Source organism: Squalius cephalus, assembly GCF_949319135.1.
Source record: "Squalius cephalus genome assembly, chromosome: 23".
In the NCBI taxonomy this organism is placed as follows: Eukaryota; Metazoa; Chordata; class Actinopteri; order Cypriniformes; family Leuciscidae; genus Squalius; species Squalius cephalus.
The window spans coordinates 8,989,241-9,009,558 of record NC_137144.1 but is presented as its reverse complement, the minus strand read 5'-3'; the positions used below and the strand labels follow the sequence as shown (position 1 = coordinate 9,009,558).

Here is a 20,318-nt window from a genome sequence, read left to right as displayed (position 1 = left end):
CTGACTTTCTTTAATCTCCCAACTGCATGTTATAAAGTCAGAATTGCGAGATATAAACATGCAATTCTAAGAAAAAAAGTCAAAATTGCAAGTTTATTTCCAGCAATTATGAGTTTATATCTCACAATTCTGACTTTATAACACAATTTCAACTTTATATCATGCAATTCTGACTTTATAACACAATTTCGACTTTATATCACGCAATTCTGACTTTATAACATGCAATTCTCACTTCATAACACAATTCTGACATTATAACACACAATTTCAGCTTTATATCACGCAATTCTGAGAAAAAAAGTCAGAATTGTGAGATAAAAAGTCGGCGGAAACAAGCTTCCATAGTTATCTTCTTTTTTTACCACTACATTGATTGTAAATCTTATGACATTTTAAAACATTTTGCAACAATAACCTCAGACAGAATTCCAAAACAAACAAAAGCTTCTTCAAACAACTCAACAGTTTTTATTTTTGAAAATTCAGTCAGCCTTTTTAATATTCTAATGGTAACGTTCGTTCGTAACATACACATACACCAGCACACATAACTAATGCTTCCGTTTCGATTTCCACAAAGCCCTATTCACAAACGTTATGTTAAAACAACCTGCACGTTAAGAAAAAAAACGACTCCATCCAGATTATTTTGTACATAGTTTCCGACATCCATTCTCTCCAACCGATATATGCTTTCTGTGAGGTGCAACTGAGGGGGCGGGGTCACGGGATGAGGTCACTAGTGTCCAGTCTTTTCCATCGGAGCTGAGGAAGGTTTTTGTGTGACGTTGAGGTCATGAGATCATGAGAAAGTCCTTTTAAGACCAGTGTTGAGACTTCAAGAACAATAATTTAGCAGAAATCCACAGAGTCGCCCAGCACGAGTACACTGGGGTTACAAATAAAGAACATAAACGAGTAAGTCATTAGTGGTGTTTATCAGGCAGACGTGGACAGCCAGAGAGGTCACCCGGGTGGTCAACGCAAGACTCCTTCCGGTTTCAAATGTTCGTTATGCAGGAGGCCTTGCTCGCTTTTCCTTAACAGTCAGGTTCAGATGAGACGGCACGTCTTTCCTCTTGGGTCCAGTCTGCCGCACGGGACCATGGGTAAACTTCTCCCAACACACGCCAGTCAGCTGGGGACCAGAAAACAGGAAGTGTAGATATGGGTGAATCAAATTAAAAACATATTTCACCCCAAAATCAAAAGAAAAATTATGTTTTTGGTTACACTTAATTTTTAAGGTGTCATTGTTACTGCGTAATTATATATTGAAGTACTGAGTTATATTAATTAACAACATGTACTTACTATGGGGTTAGGGTGGATTGAGTGTTGGTAGCATGTAATTATGCATGATTTACTGTTATTACTACGGTAAGTATTTGTTACATATGTAACAAGGACAGTGTAAAATAAAATGTTTTATATTAGGAAACTGATTCATTTTTGGACCATTCAAATTTTGTCTGACATTTGGGTCTCATGAAATTTCACTGTCAAATAAAATAAAAATTTCAAATGCAAAAAACATTTTAACAACATCCTTTTTAGTTTTTTTCTAGTACTGCAATACATTTTTACTAAATTATTTATTATTCTTTTTTTAAATCCATAATACAACATTTTTCATTTTCTTTTAAATTAATAAATTAAAAGGCAAATATATAAGAACTGGATTTTTGTTGGTCATGGAACTGTCATGGAAATCAAACAGTAATCAGATTTTTTATTTATCACAAATAAAAAATAAAAAATATAATTATTATATTAAAAACATTTTTCAACTTTGATATTAACAGTTAATGTTTCTTGAGCAGCAAGTCAGTGGTGTTATCATGTGACACTGAAGACTGGAGTCATGATGCTGAAAATTCATGTTGATCACAGGTAAATCACAGGTAAATCAAAAATGAGAAAACTCTGTTGTTTTAACTCAGCATAATTGACTATAAAACATTAAAAAAATTACGTTGGAACGGTGGGGAAAATCCCATTTGCTTAACAGATATTTATAAAACTTTATTGAAAAAAATATTTTTCATACAAAACTCAGTGAGCATGAATGAGAAAGTCACATATAGTGATAGTGATGCTTGCCTAAGCAAACACGACTAATAAATATGTAAATGTATTATTTCTCTCTCTCGCTAGTGCTGGCATGCATGTCTAAGGTTGCCAACTCTTGATCAATGACCTTTCTCAGCAATTCTGTGATTATTTGCAGCTTATTTTGCGTGATCAGAGAGTAGTGAGTAAATTGAAGACCGAAACCAATGTGTTATGCAGTTGCTTCTGTGTCTTAACATTAGGCATGTCATTATGTGCGTTTAAGCACCTTAATCACGACACGACGCAGCGGCAGCTCATGCAGTCCTGTCCACTCTCATCCGGGGGGTTCAGCTTCCTCATTTTGTGTTGACGGATCTCTCGTACGAGCGTGTAAAACGCGTCCTCCACACCCTGCAGAGATGTACACTTACAATGAGAAAAGACAACCCTCAATGCTGAGGCTAACAAGAGATTTCAAGAGCAGTGATTGGTCAGAAACTTACACACATCTCAAAAATTAGTAACAAATGTGTGTGACAACGAAAATAATGACTAGATCTTAATAACTACATGGAAACACACAACTAGTAATGAAACCGTGACCCCTAGAGTAAAAGATGATAAAAGTGTGGTCCTGGTCTTTACCTTGCAGTTCTCGTCAGATTGGTTTAACACAAAGCAGCTGTGAGTCATTCCCTGCAGTGTTATACAACACATCCTGTGTGTGTGTGTGTGTGTGTGTGTGTGTGTGTGTGTGTGTGTGTGTGTGTGTGTGTGTGTGTGTGTAGGTGGCCATGAGGAGAATTACAGTATTAAATACTGCAAATCCAAAGAATCTCCCAGAACCATAAAACCCTTGAGACAAATTCTAGACACAGAAACCAAAATATAGATCCATCGAAAATTCTGTCCTATTAAAATTCTGTCCTATTTTAAAGCTATAAATTGGAAAAACTTCAAAAAGATGCAATCAGCAGTGGGGTGTTTTCTATTTTGAGGCAGGGTTATTATATAAAACTAAAATTATATAAATGTTTTTAATTAAAAATAAAATAAACGTTAACTGAAATAAAATAAAATACATCAAAAACCTTAAACTTGTTTTATTTCAGTTAGTTGCCAAAGCAAAATTTCTCATTTCCATTTAGTTTAACATGATGTACTAAAATACCAAAAAATAATACAAATTTATATAACTCTATATGAAAACACACAAGAAAATTACTAAAATTTTAATTACTATCTTTTTATTCTTATTTTTAAATATTTATTCATTTTATTCTACAGACGTGATCATCTAAGGACCAAAAAGGAAGGTGTGAGTGTGTGTGTGCGCGCGCGCGCGCGTGTGTGTGTGTGAGTGTGTGTGCGTGTGTGTGTGTGTGTGTGTGTGTGTGTGCGTAAAATCACATCCCTGATTTTAGTAATTATATACAGTGTTGGGTAAGTTACTCTATAAAAGTAATTAATAACTAACTACTAATTACATCTTCAACAGTATAATTACATTACTATACTATTTACTCCCTCTAAAAAGTATCAGATTACTTATTACTAATTACGTTCTAAATCCCACATCAACCTCAACCAGTTGAACAATACAAGGACAGACACGAAACTGACCTTTTGATTCTTTCACACAAACAATATACAATTGCATAAATTATTCTCGAACTGAAAGTGTAAATGGAGAATGTTGCATTAAAAACAAACATTTTATCAATTTGATGTTAAATGCACTATTGTATTTAATGCAATTACATCAGAAGTAACTGTAATTAAATTACAGAAAAATGAAGAGTAATCCCTTTACTTTTTTAAGGGAAAAGTAATGATATTACTAAGTAATTAATTACACCCATCACTGATTATATAATATAATTACTATTACATGATATTATTACTGAATATAATACTTTTATTTATTAATTATTCAATAATTATACCTTAATTAAACAAGACAACTTTTTTTAACAAATGTTGTCTCAGGCCTAGTTAATGTAGTTAATTTTGATGTGAATGACATTCACATTTACAAACATTCACACAAATGAAAATTCCCCCGCTGCAGTAGCACTCAAATCTCAATCTCACTTCTGCATAATCACAATCAAACATAATCTGTGTGCACCACATTGGCACATGACATTTGTTAGAGGTAAAGATTTTCACTGAATAAGAACTTCAGTTTCAGTGTCTTCATTACACAAAGCTGTCGCATAACTTCAGAAGACTTGGAATAAACTAGAAAACAATAGAAATTTGACATTGGACACAGTCTGACTAGTTTTTGCTGCAAAAATCAATGAATATGATTTTCTTTCAATCCTTTAGAAATGACTGAGAAAATCCTTTCATCCCTCCATCCGACTCACCTGTCTGGTTTTGGCCGAGGTCTCGATGAAAGGGATCCCGTAGCTGCGGGCGAGCTCCTGCGCTTGCCGTGTGTCCACTGTCCGAGTCGGGAGGTCGCACTTGTTCCCCACCAGCACCATGGGCACGTCATCGGAGTCCTTCACCCGTTTGATTTGTTCCCTGTGCACGAAGACAAAATGTCACAGTCAAGTACAACCTGCAGACTGTGAGCGGACATTTGATCGTGAACAAAATGTGGAGGAACTCGACTTAATTTCAACAATTAGCTAAGACACCTAGTGCATTCCCAAGATGTCTGACGACTAAATCGACTTACCTTTAACCCTTTAACTGTCACCCCTCTTTTTGGGCATAACGTGAAAATGCACCATCCAAATTTAAATGGTTGCAATTCATGAATGCTTTGAAATACACTCTGCAGATTATTGGTGAAGTGAAAAGCACTGAAGCACTTTTTGAAGCAAAAAAAAATGAAAGTGTAAAATCATCCGATAGTGGTTTTATCTCTCTGTTAGTGTTACTTGATCTTAGTGCTGCATTTGATACCATCGATCACAACATTCTTTTGAATAGACTCGAACAATTGAATAGAATAGACAAATTATGTTGGCATTAGTGGAATTGCATTAGCATGGTTTAAATCATACTCATCTGACCGTTATCTGTTTGTAGCAGTAAATGAAGAGATGTCATATCGATCACAAGTTCAGTATGGCCTACCACAAGGCTCAGTACTAGGACCGTTGCTGTTCACTCTGTACATGCTACCCTTGGGAGATATCATTAGGAAGCATGGCATTAGTTTTCAGTGTCATGCTGATGATACTAAGCTGTATATTTCTTCACGCCCTGACGAAACTTACCAATTCACAAAATTAACAGAATGCATATGAATGACTAGTTTGACTAGCAACTTCCTACTACTTAATTCTGAAAAAAACAGAGATTCTAATGATTGGACAAAAAAAATTCTCACGTAATAACCTAGAATACTGTCTAACACTTGATGGCTGCTTTGTCAAGTCTTCGTCATCGGTTAGGAACCTGGGTGTGCTCTTTCATACCAATCTTTCATTTGAAAGTCACGTGTCTAGTATCTGTAAAACCGCATTCTTCCATCTTAAAAATATATCTAAATTACGTCATATGCTCTCATTGACAAATGCGGAACAATTAGTTCATGCGTTCATGACATAAAGGCTAGATTATTGTAATGCTCTTATGGGTGGTTGCCCTGCACGCTTAATAAACAAACTACAATTGTTGTAATTCGCAGTAGCTACAGTTCTTACCAGAACCAGGAAGTTCTCATCAGTTCTTGCTTTCCCTGGGAATCGAACCCATGACCTTTGCATTGCAAGCACCAACACTCTATTGTTTGAGCTACAGGCATTATAGTCCTTCATGTCTATTGCGATCTCAAAATTCCGGCCAGTTGATAATACCTAGAACAGGGATGGGCAACTTCGGTCCTGGAGGGCCACTGTCCTACAGAGTTTAGCTCCAATTCTGAAAAAATCACCTGCCTGCAATTTTCTAGTAATCCTGAGGACCTTGATTAGCTTGTTCAGGTGTGTTTGATTAGGGTTGAAGCTAAACTCTGTAGGACAGTGGCACTCCAGGATCGAAGTTGCCCATCCCTGACCTAGAACATCAAAATCGACTGCTGGCGGTTGATCCTTTTCCTATTTAGCACCTAAACTCTGGCACCTAAGTCTTCCTAACATTGTCCGGGAAGCAGACACAGTCTGTCCGTTCACATCTAGACTAAAAACACATCTCTTTGGTCGAGCATACACATAACACATTATAGACTTCTATAATTATATGTTAGGCTGCATAGATTAGGTCAGCTGGAACCAGGAACACTCCCCATAAATCCTGATGTACTTGTTACATCATAAGAAGAATGGACATCATACATTAATAGTCTCTCTGTTTATTCCGAGGTTTACCGCAGTCCGCCGTTTCCAGATCTGATGAAGGACCTGCGCCTGGACATGACCACAACGCAGTCCTGAAGTGTCAACTAGACTCTCCCCTGTGAAGACCGGTTCACATGGATACGCGGAAGCGACAAAAAATTCTGTATTATGAATTTTTAAGGCCAGACAAGTAATTTGGTGATGTCAATTTGTAAGACTACAAGCCTGCGCACATATATATTCAAACGCACCTATAGACTAAACACGTAATACACATGTGCACACCGTCAGCGTTTTCACAGGTTAACATTTTTTAAGTTTATACGGAGATGATAACGTTTTTTAAAAAAAATTAACCCTTGCACCTTGGAACCTATTTCAAGGTTTGCGTTCTCAAGACACCAGGCTCCGTTGTTGTGCGAATGAGTGGCCGGAGCGCGTTAAGGGTTTTCTGTTAGAACGGTGTCGTGTTAGCGGCCCCTAAGTTAATAACTAATGATCTTTGCAACGGAAGTGAATCAATCAAAACTAACTTTAGCTGGACAATAACTTTATTCTAGAGCTGCTGTAAAGCCTAAACAATCTCACCCTAGTGAAAAAAAAGTATACTTTATTGTATTTGAAATATATTCCCTTTTTCAATAGTACATTGCAAATATACTAACAAAAATTGTACAATCTTTAAATATATTAAAGGTCCCATTCCATGGATTATTTTAATTATTTTATCATGTTTCCAGGGGTGCCCTTATAATGTTAGTATGTTTTTTAGATCAAAAATTGTTATAATTTAGAAGTAAAAGGCATATTTCCTAGCCTGATTTCATTCCCTGGTTTGAACACTCTGTTTGAAGGGGCGTGTCTGCTGTGAGACTTCAGTGTAAACGCCCTCTGCTGTGATTCGCTGACATGCTTGCATATGAAATATCTGGCATTACATGTGGAACTATCTGGAAAACTTTTACTATTACAGCTATTATACGTTTTTACTATTACAGCTATCGGGATTAACGAATCGTGAGAAGTTTTTTAAGTATTTAGATCTATTTCAATCACATAGAAAATTGCAGTGATGATGAGCATTGAGCAGATGACAGCCTGTTGATCGCGTGAAAGATCTTATCATTGCAACGCAGTTTCTGCACTCTCACTAATGATTTCACCAATGCAAACATGAGGCATATAAATACAGTAAGAGCTTCGTTGTGCAGTGTAACAGCGTCATTGATTTCATAACGAGTTTTGGCAAGTGTCCATATAAACTCGCGCTGTGTGATTAACAGCTTGGCCGATTGGAAAGGGATTGTTCTGTGATCGCTTTCTGTATATTAATCACAGTTTAAGTAAGATTATTTTCATCCTACTAAGAGAAACGATGTGAAGTTGATCGCTACTTCCATATTAAATCACTACTTGTACTTACCGCTTGCTGGAATATAGTTGAAATTGCCCCCTTCGTCAGTATGAAACGCTGAGAGAAGTCTGCTTGATATTATCCCAGGTTAGAAAAACAGTCCGTGGTGAAATGGACAGAGCAAACTAACAACTTCGAATTAAACTTTTGCGGTATCCGATTATAGATAAACATCAACCGTCTGTTGACATTTCGCCATCAATACGCCTGTATTCCTGTGGGCGGAGTTTAGTCTAAACACGGTTCTGGTGATGTCACTAAAGCAGGATGTAGAGGGGTGTAGTCCAATCCAGGCGTTTTTTGTAGTCAACTTCTGTTAAATAAAATATCTCGCTTGGCATTGAACTTTGAGCGTTATAATTTTACAGATATTATTTATACTCTAACAACAACATTACACACTAACTAAACTTTGAAACATGGAATCGCATGCAACGGGACCTTTAAAAGTATATTAGCATCATGCTTTTACCTATTTTCACAATACAGCTTTTAAAACACTTTAAAATAATTGTACTTTAGTATATTTTCTACAAATATACTTGAATTGAAAATTCAGTTTATTTTTTAATTTTTTTTTTTACAAATTGAAGGTATATTTGTGTGCTGGAAATGATCATTGTAACAATGCATTGAAAGTGTATAATGTCAAAATACATTATAGTATACAATAGTATTTTGTACAAAGTATAGCTAAGTTTTATTTGTCTAATAATGTACATTTGTTATTGAAAACAAAGTATGCAATTTGTAGTATTTGGAATAAGCCAAAGGTATTAATGAGCCTATACTTTTTACTTAAACAAATCACACCACGATAGTCTCGGGGGCAAGTGCGCCGACATGTGCTTCGGGAGACCTGAGTTTGAGCCCTGGCTTGTGGACCTTTCCTGGTCCTCTCTCTCTCTCTCACCTCACTTCCTGTCTGGCTACTGTCCTATCCTAATAAAAGCTGAAAATGCCAACAAAACAAAAAAAATACAAATAAAATATATAAGAAATACACTTATTGCTTGTATGTTTCGAAAGACACTCGTAATGAATTTGTAATGTACTTGTAACACTAATAAAGTACACTTTAATATCACTAATCAAGCATATAATTAGTCCCTACACAGGCATATACTTAAAGTATACTAAGTATACTTGAAGTTGGTCCAATTTAGTACACTGAATACACTTAAAGTTATGCTTTACTACAATTTAATTACAACTAAACTATACTTAGTACAAAATTAGTTGTTTCAAAATAGCACACTTCAAGTTAACTAATCATTAACACACTTGAAGTATACTGATAATTAGTCTGGCTGCAAGTATACTTAATATATACTTAGGCTGTTACTTTAATTTCCTATTATCACTATTAAAGCTGCTTTGAAACAATCTATATTGTTAAAAGTGCTAAATAAATGAAGGTGACTTGACCTGACCATTTTTCCCGTCGTTAAACTAGCAAAAGTGGATTCGGACATGCCCTAAGTGCACTCGCACCATGCGCTTTAGACCATGAGCTTAGATGGTTAAATAGGGCCTGATATGTGTTTTGTCTAAATTAGAAACATTTTGATTATAAAATAAATTATGTAATATGACACTGTCAGCAAGGGGGAGGAGCTCGCTAATAGGTTTTAAAGTATCGTTTCCATGGTACCGCAATGTCCGATTTCAAAAAGTTTTTTTAAGCTTTCGCAATTCGCATGATACCTAATTTATAATGATTACTAAAATACTACTGACAGTTGTTAGTGTAGAAACATGCTAACATCAAACTCGATTCAAATCAACTCTGAGTCGAGTCTTCCATGCATTATGTAGTTTTATGATGGTCAGAGACGCCCCAAGCCAGGCAATTGCCTGGGGCCCCGCATTTTAAGGGGGCCCCCGAGGGCTGATCATTCAAACAATCAGGAATGTTAATATAAAAACGCAGCAACATCCCCCTTAGTGGGACCCATCTCTCGTTACGCTGGTTATGCTTTTACCGTCTCGCCTCAGCCACCTTTTTGAAACTGGCGCAGCACTTACTCGCGGTAGGTAGAAAATGCACGATTTGATTTGTTAAACATGAAAATGACTTATCAGTCTGGCATGGCCGCTCGCTCTAACTTTAACCTAGATAAATGTTTGTGATTATTAGGTGCATATCCAAGTGTTTGTGTGGAGTGTGGCGCGCGCACTGCATGACATGGAGGCACCGGCGCGATTACTTGCATTTTCCTATAAACAGTGGAAACAACTTAAAATACTCCATCATTTCTGGCCATACAAAAAAAAAAGAATAATGCATCAGTCGCAACTACTTTTATTTGTGTAAACTCACAATAACAAGAAAATTTTGTGCTTTCGTAAAATAAAATAAAACAATCAGGGTACAATTGACTACTTTCATGGTCTCCGTGAACTGGAGCGCGTCTCAAAAATAAACAGAAACATAGTTTCTATACTAGCCTCACATACATGAGAAATATATCTATATAAAGCTTGATATGTCCACTTTTAAACGAAAACATTCAAATCGAAAGCAAATATCATCTGATTATGTAATCTGTATGAAAGATGTATGGAGATATGTTTGCAGCCGACACTGATTTAGAAAACACTAGTTTATTAATAAACAATTAAAATGCCTCGTTATTTTTAAGACATATTTATTATCATTAGCCTGCTTTTGCGGCAAGATTTATGCATGCGCTTGAGTGCAGAATAGGCTATATTCCTCCATGCACCAAGTATTTAAGCAGAAATTAATATAAACATGCGATTACTCGACCAGAAAAATCTTTAGTCTATGGCAACTCTAATCAATACATTTACTATAGTTGACATTATTTAATTAATAATAAGTATCCAGCTATTTACGTTAAATTTGTTGAGTTAATAATTAGTTAAAACTAATAAAATAATAAAACAAAGATTAAATTAAGATGCTAACTATATATTTCTATTTAGCATTGCTTGTTCCACCACGCAAATGACTGTTTTTAAGGTGAAAATCTGTTACACATTTGAAGATTTACTGTATCTTGAAGATTGTTGTATTATATTGTATTGTATCTTCTGTTATAAAGATAAAGATTGACATTTCGTTAATAAAAAAAATAATCATATAATGTTGTAAAAATGAAACAACTTATGTTCTGTTAGATGTTCTGTGTTTGGACTACTTTTTGAATTTTGTATAATAATATCTCTAGGTAACAAAGATATATTAACAAAAAAAAATCGTATATATATTATATATAAAACATATTTAAAATACATATAAAAAAGGGCCTCATTGATTAATTTTGCTTGGGGACCCCACTCAGTGTTGGTTTGCCTCTGATGATGGTTAGTTTGCTGTCTTTCTGTAGAGTTTGGCACTAGCAACGCCAAACTCATAGGTTCGAATGCCAAGAAATTCATAAACTGGTCAAACATTTTTAAGTCACAAATTATCTGATAACTGCATTAATGTAATGTGAAATGTAAATCTAGGCAACAGACAGCAATATAATATACCATACAGATATATTAAGACTAACCTGTATAGAATAACCTACAAGATTTCAAGCCAAATGTGAATAAAGTATAATGCAAACTGAATATTGTATGTACACAACTGCCATCTGAGGCTGATATTAAACAGTGCATTACTATTACCCATGTTGTACTGTACTTCTTACATTAAAAACCCATTATCTAGACCCCATTATTCACAAACAACAATCTGATTGATATAATACAGTTATCCTCCTTTTCCCTTCTCCTTTCATGTCCTTGAAAGCTCTCTCTCTCTCTCTCTCTCTCTCTCTCTCTCTCTCTCTCTCTCCTTTAGTCTAATTGAGTTGGGATCGATTTCACTGGCACTGCACTATAATACTCCATCTCACTTTCTGCTGTCCTTTTTAAGCACAACTACTGAATATTACACAACGAATCCTCAGTCAAAGATCCAATTTGAGCATCCAACTGTGTAATCCATGTTGCGTTTCTGTTGTGACGTCAAACAAGCTGATAAATAACAATAAGAGGTGAGTACTAATAACAATACTAGTGTGAATCAGAAGCAATGCCAACGTGATTACGGAGGTCACAGGGTTGATGGTCTCACGTAAGGGAGCAATATGCTACTTTGTGCTATTGTAGTTTAACACATTGGCTTTTTGTACACGCCAGGTCACATTTCACCCCCACAAAAGATAATACAATAATAAATTATATTTTAAATTATAGACATATTTAAAAGTAACAGATAAATTATACAATTACATAAATTCAATATGTAATTAAATATAATAACATTTTGAACACCCGTATACGTAAAAAATATATACATCAATAATTAATCAAACTTACAGGTTGTAAATTTGAGGAGCAAGTTGGTCCAAATAAAATCCTATCCCAATATTGCAAAACTTTTGCGATATTTTCTAAATGTCGATAAAAAAACTATTGCGAAATGACGACGTTTCCATTAACCGATGTTATGCGACTGAAACGTAATTTTTTCCTCTCGCAATAAATCCTTCCAAAACGGATGTTGGTAGGTTTACGTATATCGAAGCCAATGCATTTGGTATCTGCTTCGAGGTCTTGATTGTGCCATTTCTTAGTGGTTTAGAATCCAGTATTCCCATGAATCTTTTGTCTTTTATGAGTTTAATAAAGAACTTTGTCTCGTCTTCTGTCCAAACATACGTCAGGTGACCTGTAAATGTGCAAAAACTGTTTCCATTGCAGTTTTGCCAAATATTCCTTTTTTGAACTGCCTGAAAAACCACCTCATGCGAGCGTAAACACTTTTTTTGATATATGGAAGTTTTTGCGAAATTCACGTTTTTCTGTTGGGCGTATTTCTTATTCGCAATTTCAATTTGCGCAATTTGAAGGGTAATGGAAATGCGGCTACTGACTCTTCCCATCATCATTCTTTGGAAGTGTTTACAAAGAGAATTTGCTTTAGCAGAGCAGAAACCAGTGTCTTCTTGACATGTACACAACATGAACCAGCTACAGCGTTTAAGGGCGGGTCAAAGTAGATGTTGCTCGTGTGCAGCCAATGAAGATCATAGCACGGACATTATGCAAATTTGTTACTGTGATACGAATGCAGGTCACGGAAGTGAGACTGGAATTCCTGACGATTTACTTTTGGGAGACAAAAACGTTATTTATCGTGCACTTTCGACAATTTTGCAGACTGTTTACATTCATAGACAGCTATATTGCACACTGCATGAAAGGGAATATTCGAAAAACCATAATAGGGGCACTTCAGACAGATTGCATGATATTCACCCACTTCAGGGGTCATATAATGGATAATGTGAGTCAAATAAATAAATAAACAAAATATTTTTAATGTACAATGTAGACAAACAGACTATTTGTTAAGATGCAGTCACATTTACTATTGTTCAGAGAATTTGTGTGGACAAAATACAGTCATTTAAATAGGAAGAATAATAAGATACACAATATATATAAAGGCTAATCTTTTATGTATTTGAGGAGAAAACTGTCTCAGTCCAGCATTTGCCGTCGAGTCATAGCCAATCCTGTCTTAAATAGCCGGTGCGCAGCACACAAGTGGTTATAAAAGTTATAAACCCCGCCCTCTCCATGTAATCAAATGGGACGTGAGCCAAACTAAAAAATCCGATTACACTTCAAACAGAATAGTTTGTCATTTTAGGTAGTTCTTATCATGCATACATATGTTCAAGTGTTAGTTTTTCCAGTAAGTTTGGTTTTAGTTAGTTATTTCATGATATGAAAACGGAGTGTAGCCTCATGATTGACAGCTGTGCTTGCGAATGAGTCTGCAGGAGCGGGAGTGTGGGCGGGACCTTGATAAATATAGCAACAGTAAACCTTATAACCTATAAACTTATAAACTTAAGTCACTCACTGGTCAAAAACTTGTAACTCAATTTGAGCTTGCTTTTGTTCAAATGTTAATAATGTAATGACACATGCGAGTGCCATATATAAAGCCACAATATCAACTTTGACAACACAGTGTTTAATTATTTTTTAAAAAATAGTGTTTTTTCCATTTCCTGAAAAGTAGCGCTTTTGGACATACAAGGTTTCCACCTGACAGCAACGACACAGAAGTCTTAAAGGTAATTTAAACCACCAGCCTAATCCAATTTCATCATTGTTTTCACCCAAAATTTCTTCTGATATATGTATTTTTTTGTTTCAAAATAAGATTGAAGAAATATGACTTTGAGGACATATTCCCAAGGGTAAAAATCTGAAGATCAAACTGTCAGGCCAAAACAAAACACACACACACACACATTTCATTAATGTAACATTCTAAAAAAACACACAATTTATTGAGTTTTGAAAATTTTAACAAATTAAAATATGCTTGTTTTATTTATAAGGGTTGGCATGGGCTTGCCCCACCTCCGTTAAATGAATTTATAAAACAGGACAGATTGTGGTATTGGTACCAGGTCTATCATTAGAGGGGATTACGAGGTGCCGTATAGAAGAACATCTTTTGGTCAGAAAGTGTTATCTGTAATAGGGAGCAAATACTGGAATAGTTTACCACAGTCAATAAGACAATGTCCTTCTTATCACACTTCTAAATATCATCTGAAAAAGTGGCTTATGACGAATCAGTTGTGTAAACATTTTAATTATAAATTTTAATAATGTGTTTGGGGTATTTGTCTCTTTGTAGTGTTGTGTGTATAGCTGAGGATTTGTTCTTGTGTATACCTGCCTAGGGACTGCGGATGTAAATTAGCAATGTTGCTATAATCCGGCTTGTTTACATTTTGTATTTTATACTAAATGTTCATTAACGTGCTTTGTCCCTATCAAATAAATAAACAAAACAAACACACACCTGTATTGATGAATGTCCTCAAAGGACTTGGTGTTATTGATGGCAAAGACACAAAGGAATCCCTCTCCTGTCCTCATGTACTGGTCCCTCATGGCGCTGTACTCCTCCTGACCTGCAGTGTCCAAGATGTCCAGAAGACACGTCTCCCCGTCAATCACCACCTGCTTCCTGTAGGAGTCCTGCACAGAGACACCCAGACAAATCAACACCCAACTCACGCTTGCGTTCCTCAATAAGACAGATAACATAGAGTCTTTTCTTACTCAAGAGCCAAAAATATTTAGTTATTTCACAGCCATGAACTTGATTTGAGGTCTTTAAATTCCTTTTCTAAAAATGTGCCCGATAAAGAATTTTGGGATGAAACTATAAGGATTGAAACACCAAACGGACTGTGGAGATGTGTCCAGTCAGACACAAAAGCTTGCGTGTCTGTGCTCATGTGTGTTAGCAATTTCAGCCATAAAAAGGACATTGTTTGTCCAGAGACGGGTGTGGCGGGAAAACAGAGCAGAGAGAGAGAGAAAGAGGGACATGTAGAAGCACGTACACACACACACACACACACACACATCCCTCACGCTTTAAGCAAACGCAGGCCGAGGGGAAACTCCTGGGGTTTATTTGACACTGGGTGTGCAGAGGAAAAGAGAGAGCGAGTGAATGGAAGGGCCAGATTGTAGTGGTCCCTCAACGCTGATGCGATATATAGCGAACAGACGGACAATAATAAAGCATAACGTACAGTACGCAAGAGATTCATTTGTTATTGTTAACTGAAAGTATTAAAAATCATTTTTAGCATATGAAATAAACCTAAATTAAATAAAGATGTAAATATTAGAGAAACAAAAAGTAGAATGTTGCCTCAGCAATTAACAGAAATAAATAAGTTTAGGTGGAAATAATAAAATTACGAAAACTTAAAAAAATAATAATATTAAAGCTATAAATATAAAATAAATATAAAAAATGACAAAACAAACAATAAGAACATAACAAAATGACTAAACTTTAACTAAAATTAAAATGAAATTAGTACGGTATATATTATAATAGTACACTGCCCGGCCAAATAAAAAAAAAAAAAAAAAAAGTCACTGTTTGGATTTAAATTGGCAAATGCTTAAGAGTCTATGATTGGATCATTTTTGCAGTGATTATTGAGTTTCTAGCTTGTTATATGTTTAGAAACAGTACTTCTAACCCTAACTGATGGAGTGTGTAGCTTTTCATTTCTTGAACATTCATGTAGGAAGACACATCATGGCCATATTCCAGGATGACAATGTCAAGATTCATCAGGATCAGATTGTGAAAGAATGGTTGGGAGGAGCATGAAGAATCATTTTCACACATGAATTGGCTTTGGGATGTCTTTGGGATGAGCCATCTACAGGGCACTTTAAAATACTTACAAATGTTGGTGTCAAGCCAAGCAAATGTTGAATCAGGTTTTATTACAGACAGGTTTTTTTGTTCATTTGGTTTAACAACTGGTAATTCCCTGGAAGTTTGCTGTTTTGCATGGTCAATATTTTGCTTGTTTTAACAACTAACTTTCATCTTAACACTACATTGATGTGATGTGAAATGCACAGGTGGTTATTCATTTATATTTTGCTATCCTGGGTTAATTTATATTTTTGACAGGTTTTAATCCTGTCTGGCGCCCGAAGTTTTTCTTTAAAATAATTTATTCATTTTAGGGCGGCCACCACCGTTACAAAATGATTATGTATGCAATTTCCCATGAAATCCAGCCCAATCACTCTAAAATAGAAATAATTACGGTTTTTCAAAGTGTATCTGAGTAAAGTAAAGACATGGGGCCCTATTTTAAGGATCTAAGCACATGGTCTAGCGCACGGCGTAAGTTCACTTAGGGCGTGTTTGAATTCACTTTTGCTAGTTTAACAATGGGAAAAATGGTCGGCGCGCCAGGCGCATGGTCTAAAAGGGTTGTTCCTATTCTCTTAATGAGTAATGGGTGTGTTTTGGGCGTAACGTGCAATATACCAATCAGAGTCTCATCTCCCATTCCCTTTAAAAGCCAGTTGCGCTCACGCCATGGCGGATTCGCTATTTACATGACGGAATTTGCAAACGGAAAAACTGAACGCTTCTCCAGAGAGGAACCGGATCCTTTCGTTTAACCGCAGATGGTTAAAGCGGCCAAGCAGATCATCTACGGGACAAGCCGGATTACACCATATCTTTATGTACACAATATTAATATTTTACATTGTAATCCTTTATTTTTTATTTGGCATGTTTGTGTGCTGCTGCGCTTTGTGTGTGTAATAAGCAGAGTGTAAGCGCGTTGTGTAAATAACAAAAAAAAAAAATGTGCCATTGACTTTAGACCAGGTTTTTGTTGGTCAATGTCTATTTCAGTTGCCTCAAAATAGCAATGCGCCTGAACACACCTTGTTTTCAGACCAGCACGCCCATGGGCGCACAGATGGGCGCAAATCCATTTGCTATATAAACAACGTGGCGCAGGATGTGAAAATGATAACTGCATCAGGCTTAAAACTAGCAAAAAACACTTGGGCCGCGCTTGCCGCTGCATTGCGCCGGGTGTAAGATAGGGCCCATGGTTTGGAAGATGGATTCTTTTTGCACTCTCTCGTTCTCTCATTAATAAAAAGAGTTACATAGTGTAGCATTAATTAATTAACTGAATTATCTTAACAGCTTCAGCTGACGGGGTTAAAACAAATAGATATATTATTGATAATGTACTAATATGAGTCAAAACAACCTGACGATTTTAGATTATGTGTATCAGCATCCTTAGCATATATATATTATTTATATAGATGATACTGTATATCACTAGCTGAGATCACTGAATGTGCGCACACACAGACACACACACACGTTACCTCTATAGTAGGGTCGTATTCATCCACAAAGTGGTTCTGGATGAGTTGGATGGTGAGAGCGCTCTTGCCCACGCCTCCAGCACCCACCACCACCAGTTTATATTCAGTCATTCCTTCACGCCTCTTCAACCTCTCACCACACCTGAGGAGAAACCAGCAAAACCATCAATACAACAAACCTCCCACTGCTTCCATGTTCAGTGATGTTTCAAATCTATATAAGATTGTGCTATATAAATAAATGTGACTTGGCTTGACTAAATATTTGTTGGCGAAGCAGTGCTTTTTTGAAATTAGCATAAAAGAAGTCCAAAGTCTTATTGTCCGACTTCCAAATCGCTGACTATTTAAGTCTGCAAATTATTACAAGATGTTGCACCTTACCTATTTCTTTAGCTATTCATCTATGTAAACGCCCAGGCACACCAAACCGACATCAAAGAACTTGTGGCAGTGAAAGCCAACTGTGCTTTTGCCTCATGTTACCTGATTCTGGGCCAAAAACTTGCACTTGAACACACCACAAACACTACAGTAAACCGCCAACTAGCATGTGCGTTCTACACCTGCATGAGAGGAAGTAAATATCCATTCCAGCAGGTGAAAGTAGTCTACATGAGTCATTTAAAAGAGGAAAACAGGAAGAGAATGCAGATATACAAACCGTAAAAAAACAGCATTTCATCATTCACTTGCTTTCATTCACTTTCATTTTTTATCTTATACACTGGTTCGCTAAGCTGAACAGCCAATCTGGGGTGCGTTTTGATGATTTAAAGGGATGGTTCGGAGTAAAATCAACCTAGGGTCCTTTGCACCATGACCTCAAGCCAAACACTGCCCCAGAAGCCTTTTTTCCCTTGGTCAAACATTATTAAAGTTAGAGCTTATTTAGGGATATCAGCCGAATGGCTTAGTGCAGGCGCTAACGGATCCAACGATGTATCCCGTAAATTACCCCACTAATAATGGCCAGAATAGTACCAAACTTCTACAGTAGTACAAATAGGTTCTGTACTCAGATAACGGTCCCTTACGTTATTTGGGAAAAGCACGTAAAAGTCCTGGCAGAAAGCAATGCATAAGGATGTAGTGTAATGACAAAATCTAATTTTTTCCGAAGTGTTGACAACTTAGTGTTAACTAATAATTGTTGCAAACTGGTACTACCAACAAAATATTAGTGCATTCCTGGAAATGGGCGTTGTTACACTACATCCTTATGCATGTAGTCCAAATGCATCCTATATGAGATAAATCAGATACAGCCCTACACAAAAAACACAATATTAACTGACATTTGCACAAAACAAACTGCTGCGAATGCACACGCAAACTTATAGTCATGAGGGTGTAACTCTAGCCTTTAAACATAAAATAATCCCAAACATAACTCTGGCGCGCTCGTTTAATTTCTCCTCATGTCTGCTTTACGTGTTTCTCGGTTTAACAGCACGACCTTGCTTAGTTTTATCGATTAAATTATTATCGAAAATGAATCAATCATCGATTAATCGTTAGCATCCCTAATTTATATAGTATTATGTGAGAGAGAACACACAACGAATCAAATAAATTCTCTCATTTACGGTCTCCGCCACTGATTCAACATTTTCAATCGGCCACCGGAAAAAAGCCGCAGAACATACTGCAAAAACTAGGCCGAAAGATCCTCAACGACAGCCTGACATTGGCCAACTGTTGGCTTGGTGTATCACGGCCTTTAGGATTGCGGTAATCCAAGACCAAGAGACTTGGAGAATTTATCCTAAGGAAACTGGGAATAATCTCCCATCTTCCACTGTTTAGCATTCAGTGAACAAACTCTCATAGAGATGCAAAGGAGATAAACTATGAAATATGAAAAGCATTCTGGCACTTGAAACAAGACCCGAGCTTGCAGCACACCCAGCTTTTATCTGATAACTGATTATTTTGTGGGTTTCATTTCAAGTTTCAACATGGTCTAAAACAACATTTCTAACTCTGAATGTGATCCAGCTACCGTCCATCACTCACCCTCATTGGTTATTCTATCATAGGTTGGTTGTTGCTAGTTTTGGGGGGTTGATGTTGTTTCATTCATATGGTTTCATTCCCATTGGATTACTATATATCTTCTTTTGTGTTCCACAGAAGAAAGAAAGTCATACAGGTTTGTAATTACACACGGGTGAGTAAATCATGACAGAATTTTTATTTTGGGGGGAACTATATTTACATGCATGATGCTATACTGACAACGTGACAATGTTTCATAACACCATATACACGTAAACACCTTCAACAATGTTCTTGTAACAATTATTTTTCTGTTAGTTTCATTTTCATGGACTTTTAGTTTCTACATTAGGCTAGTTTCCCTTTGTTTGTTTTTTCCGCCTCTTATTAGCGGCTATGGAGATTCATTTATCATCACAGGTGTTTGTTATTAATTTCCTTTGTATAAAGTTGCTGTGGTTCAGTTCTCTTGGTCGGTTATGATCCGCTCTGCTCCGCAATAAATTAGCGAGTTAAAAGTGAGGTATTATCAGTGTTGTCACACATCGATTAACTGGTGGGAAAATTTCCTTACAGTCACAGTCCTAGTTACTGCATGTACTTACCATAGTAATAATAGTAAATTATGCATAATTAAAAGTAACTAACTCTAAACCAAACCCTAACTCTATAGTAAGTACAAGTAGCTTATTAAAATTTGAGTAAGTACTGTACAATGTAATGACTACGTCACCTTAAAATAAAGTGTATAATTAAACCTTAAAGGGATATTTCACCGCTGGAAAGATGAATGTGTA

The 20,318-nt window shown here is 36.2% G+C and overlaps 2 protein-coding genes across 4 annotated transcripts in view; one reads left to right on the top strand and one right to left on the bottom strand.

Moving 5' to 3' along the window:
- Window positions 1–364: 364 nt before the first annotated feature.
- Window positions 365–20,318, bottom strand: part of hrasa (HRas proto-oncogene, GTPase a) — a 27,675-nt gene continuing 7,721 nt past the window's right edge. Inside the window, exons 2-6 of one of the 2 annotated variants that reach the window (XM_079859724.1) lie at window positions 17,521–17,662; window positions 14,630–14,808; window positions 4,434–4,593; window positions 2,345–2,469; window positions 365–1,141 (exon numbers count right to left, since the gene is read on the bottom strand). In XM_079859724.1, coding sequence (XP_079715850.1) covers window positions 2,350–2,469; window positions 4,434–4,593; window positions 14,630–14,808; window positions 17,521–17,631 — 570 coding nt within the window. In that variant the 5' untranslated portion in view covers window positions 17,632–17,662 and the 3' untranslated portion in view covers window positions 365–1,141; window positions 2,345–2,349. The remainder of the gene's footprint in view (window positions 1,142–2,344; window positions 2,470–4,433; window positions 4,594–14,629; window positions 14,809–17,520; window positions 17,663–20,318) is intronic. The other variant, XM_079859725.1, reaches the window with a different exon arrangement.
- Window positions 19,538–20,318, top strand: part of lrrc56 (leucine rich repeat containing 56) — a 22,411-nt gene continuing 21,630 nt past the window's right edge. The window contains exon 1 of one of the 2 annotated variants that reach the window (XM_079859719.1): window positions 19,538–19,675. The gene's annotated coding sequence lies outside the window, so the exon portion shown is untranslated. Of the gene's footprint in view, window positions 19,694–20,318 lie in introns of both variants that reach the window. The other variant, XM_079859718.1, reaches the window with a different exon arrangement.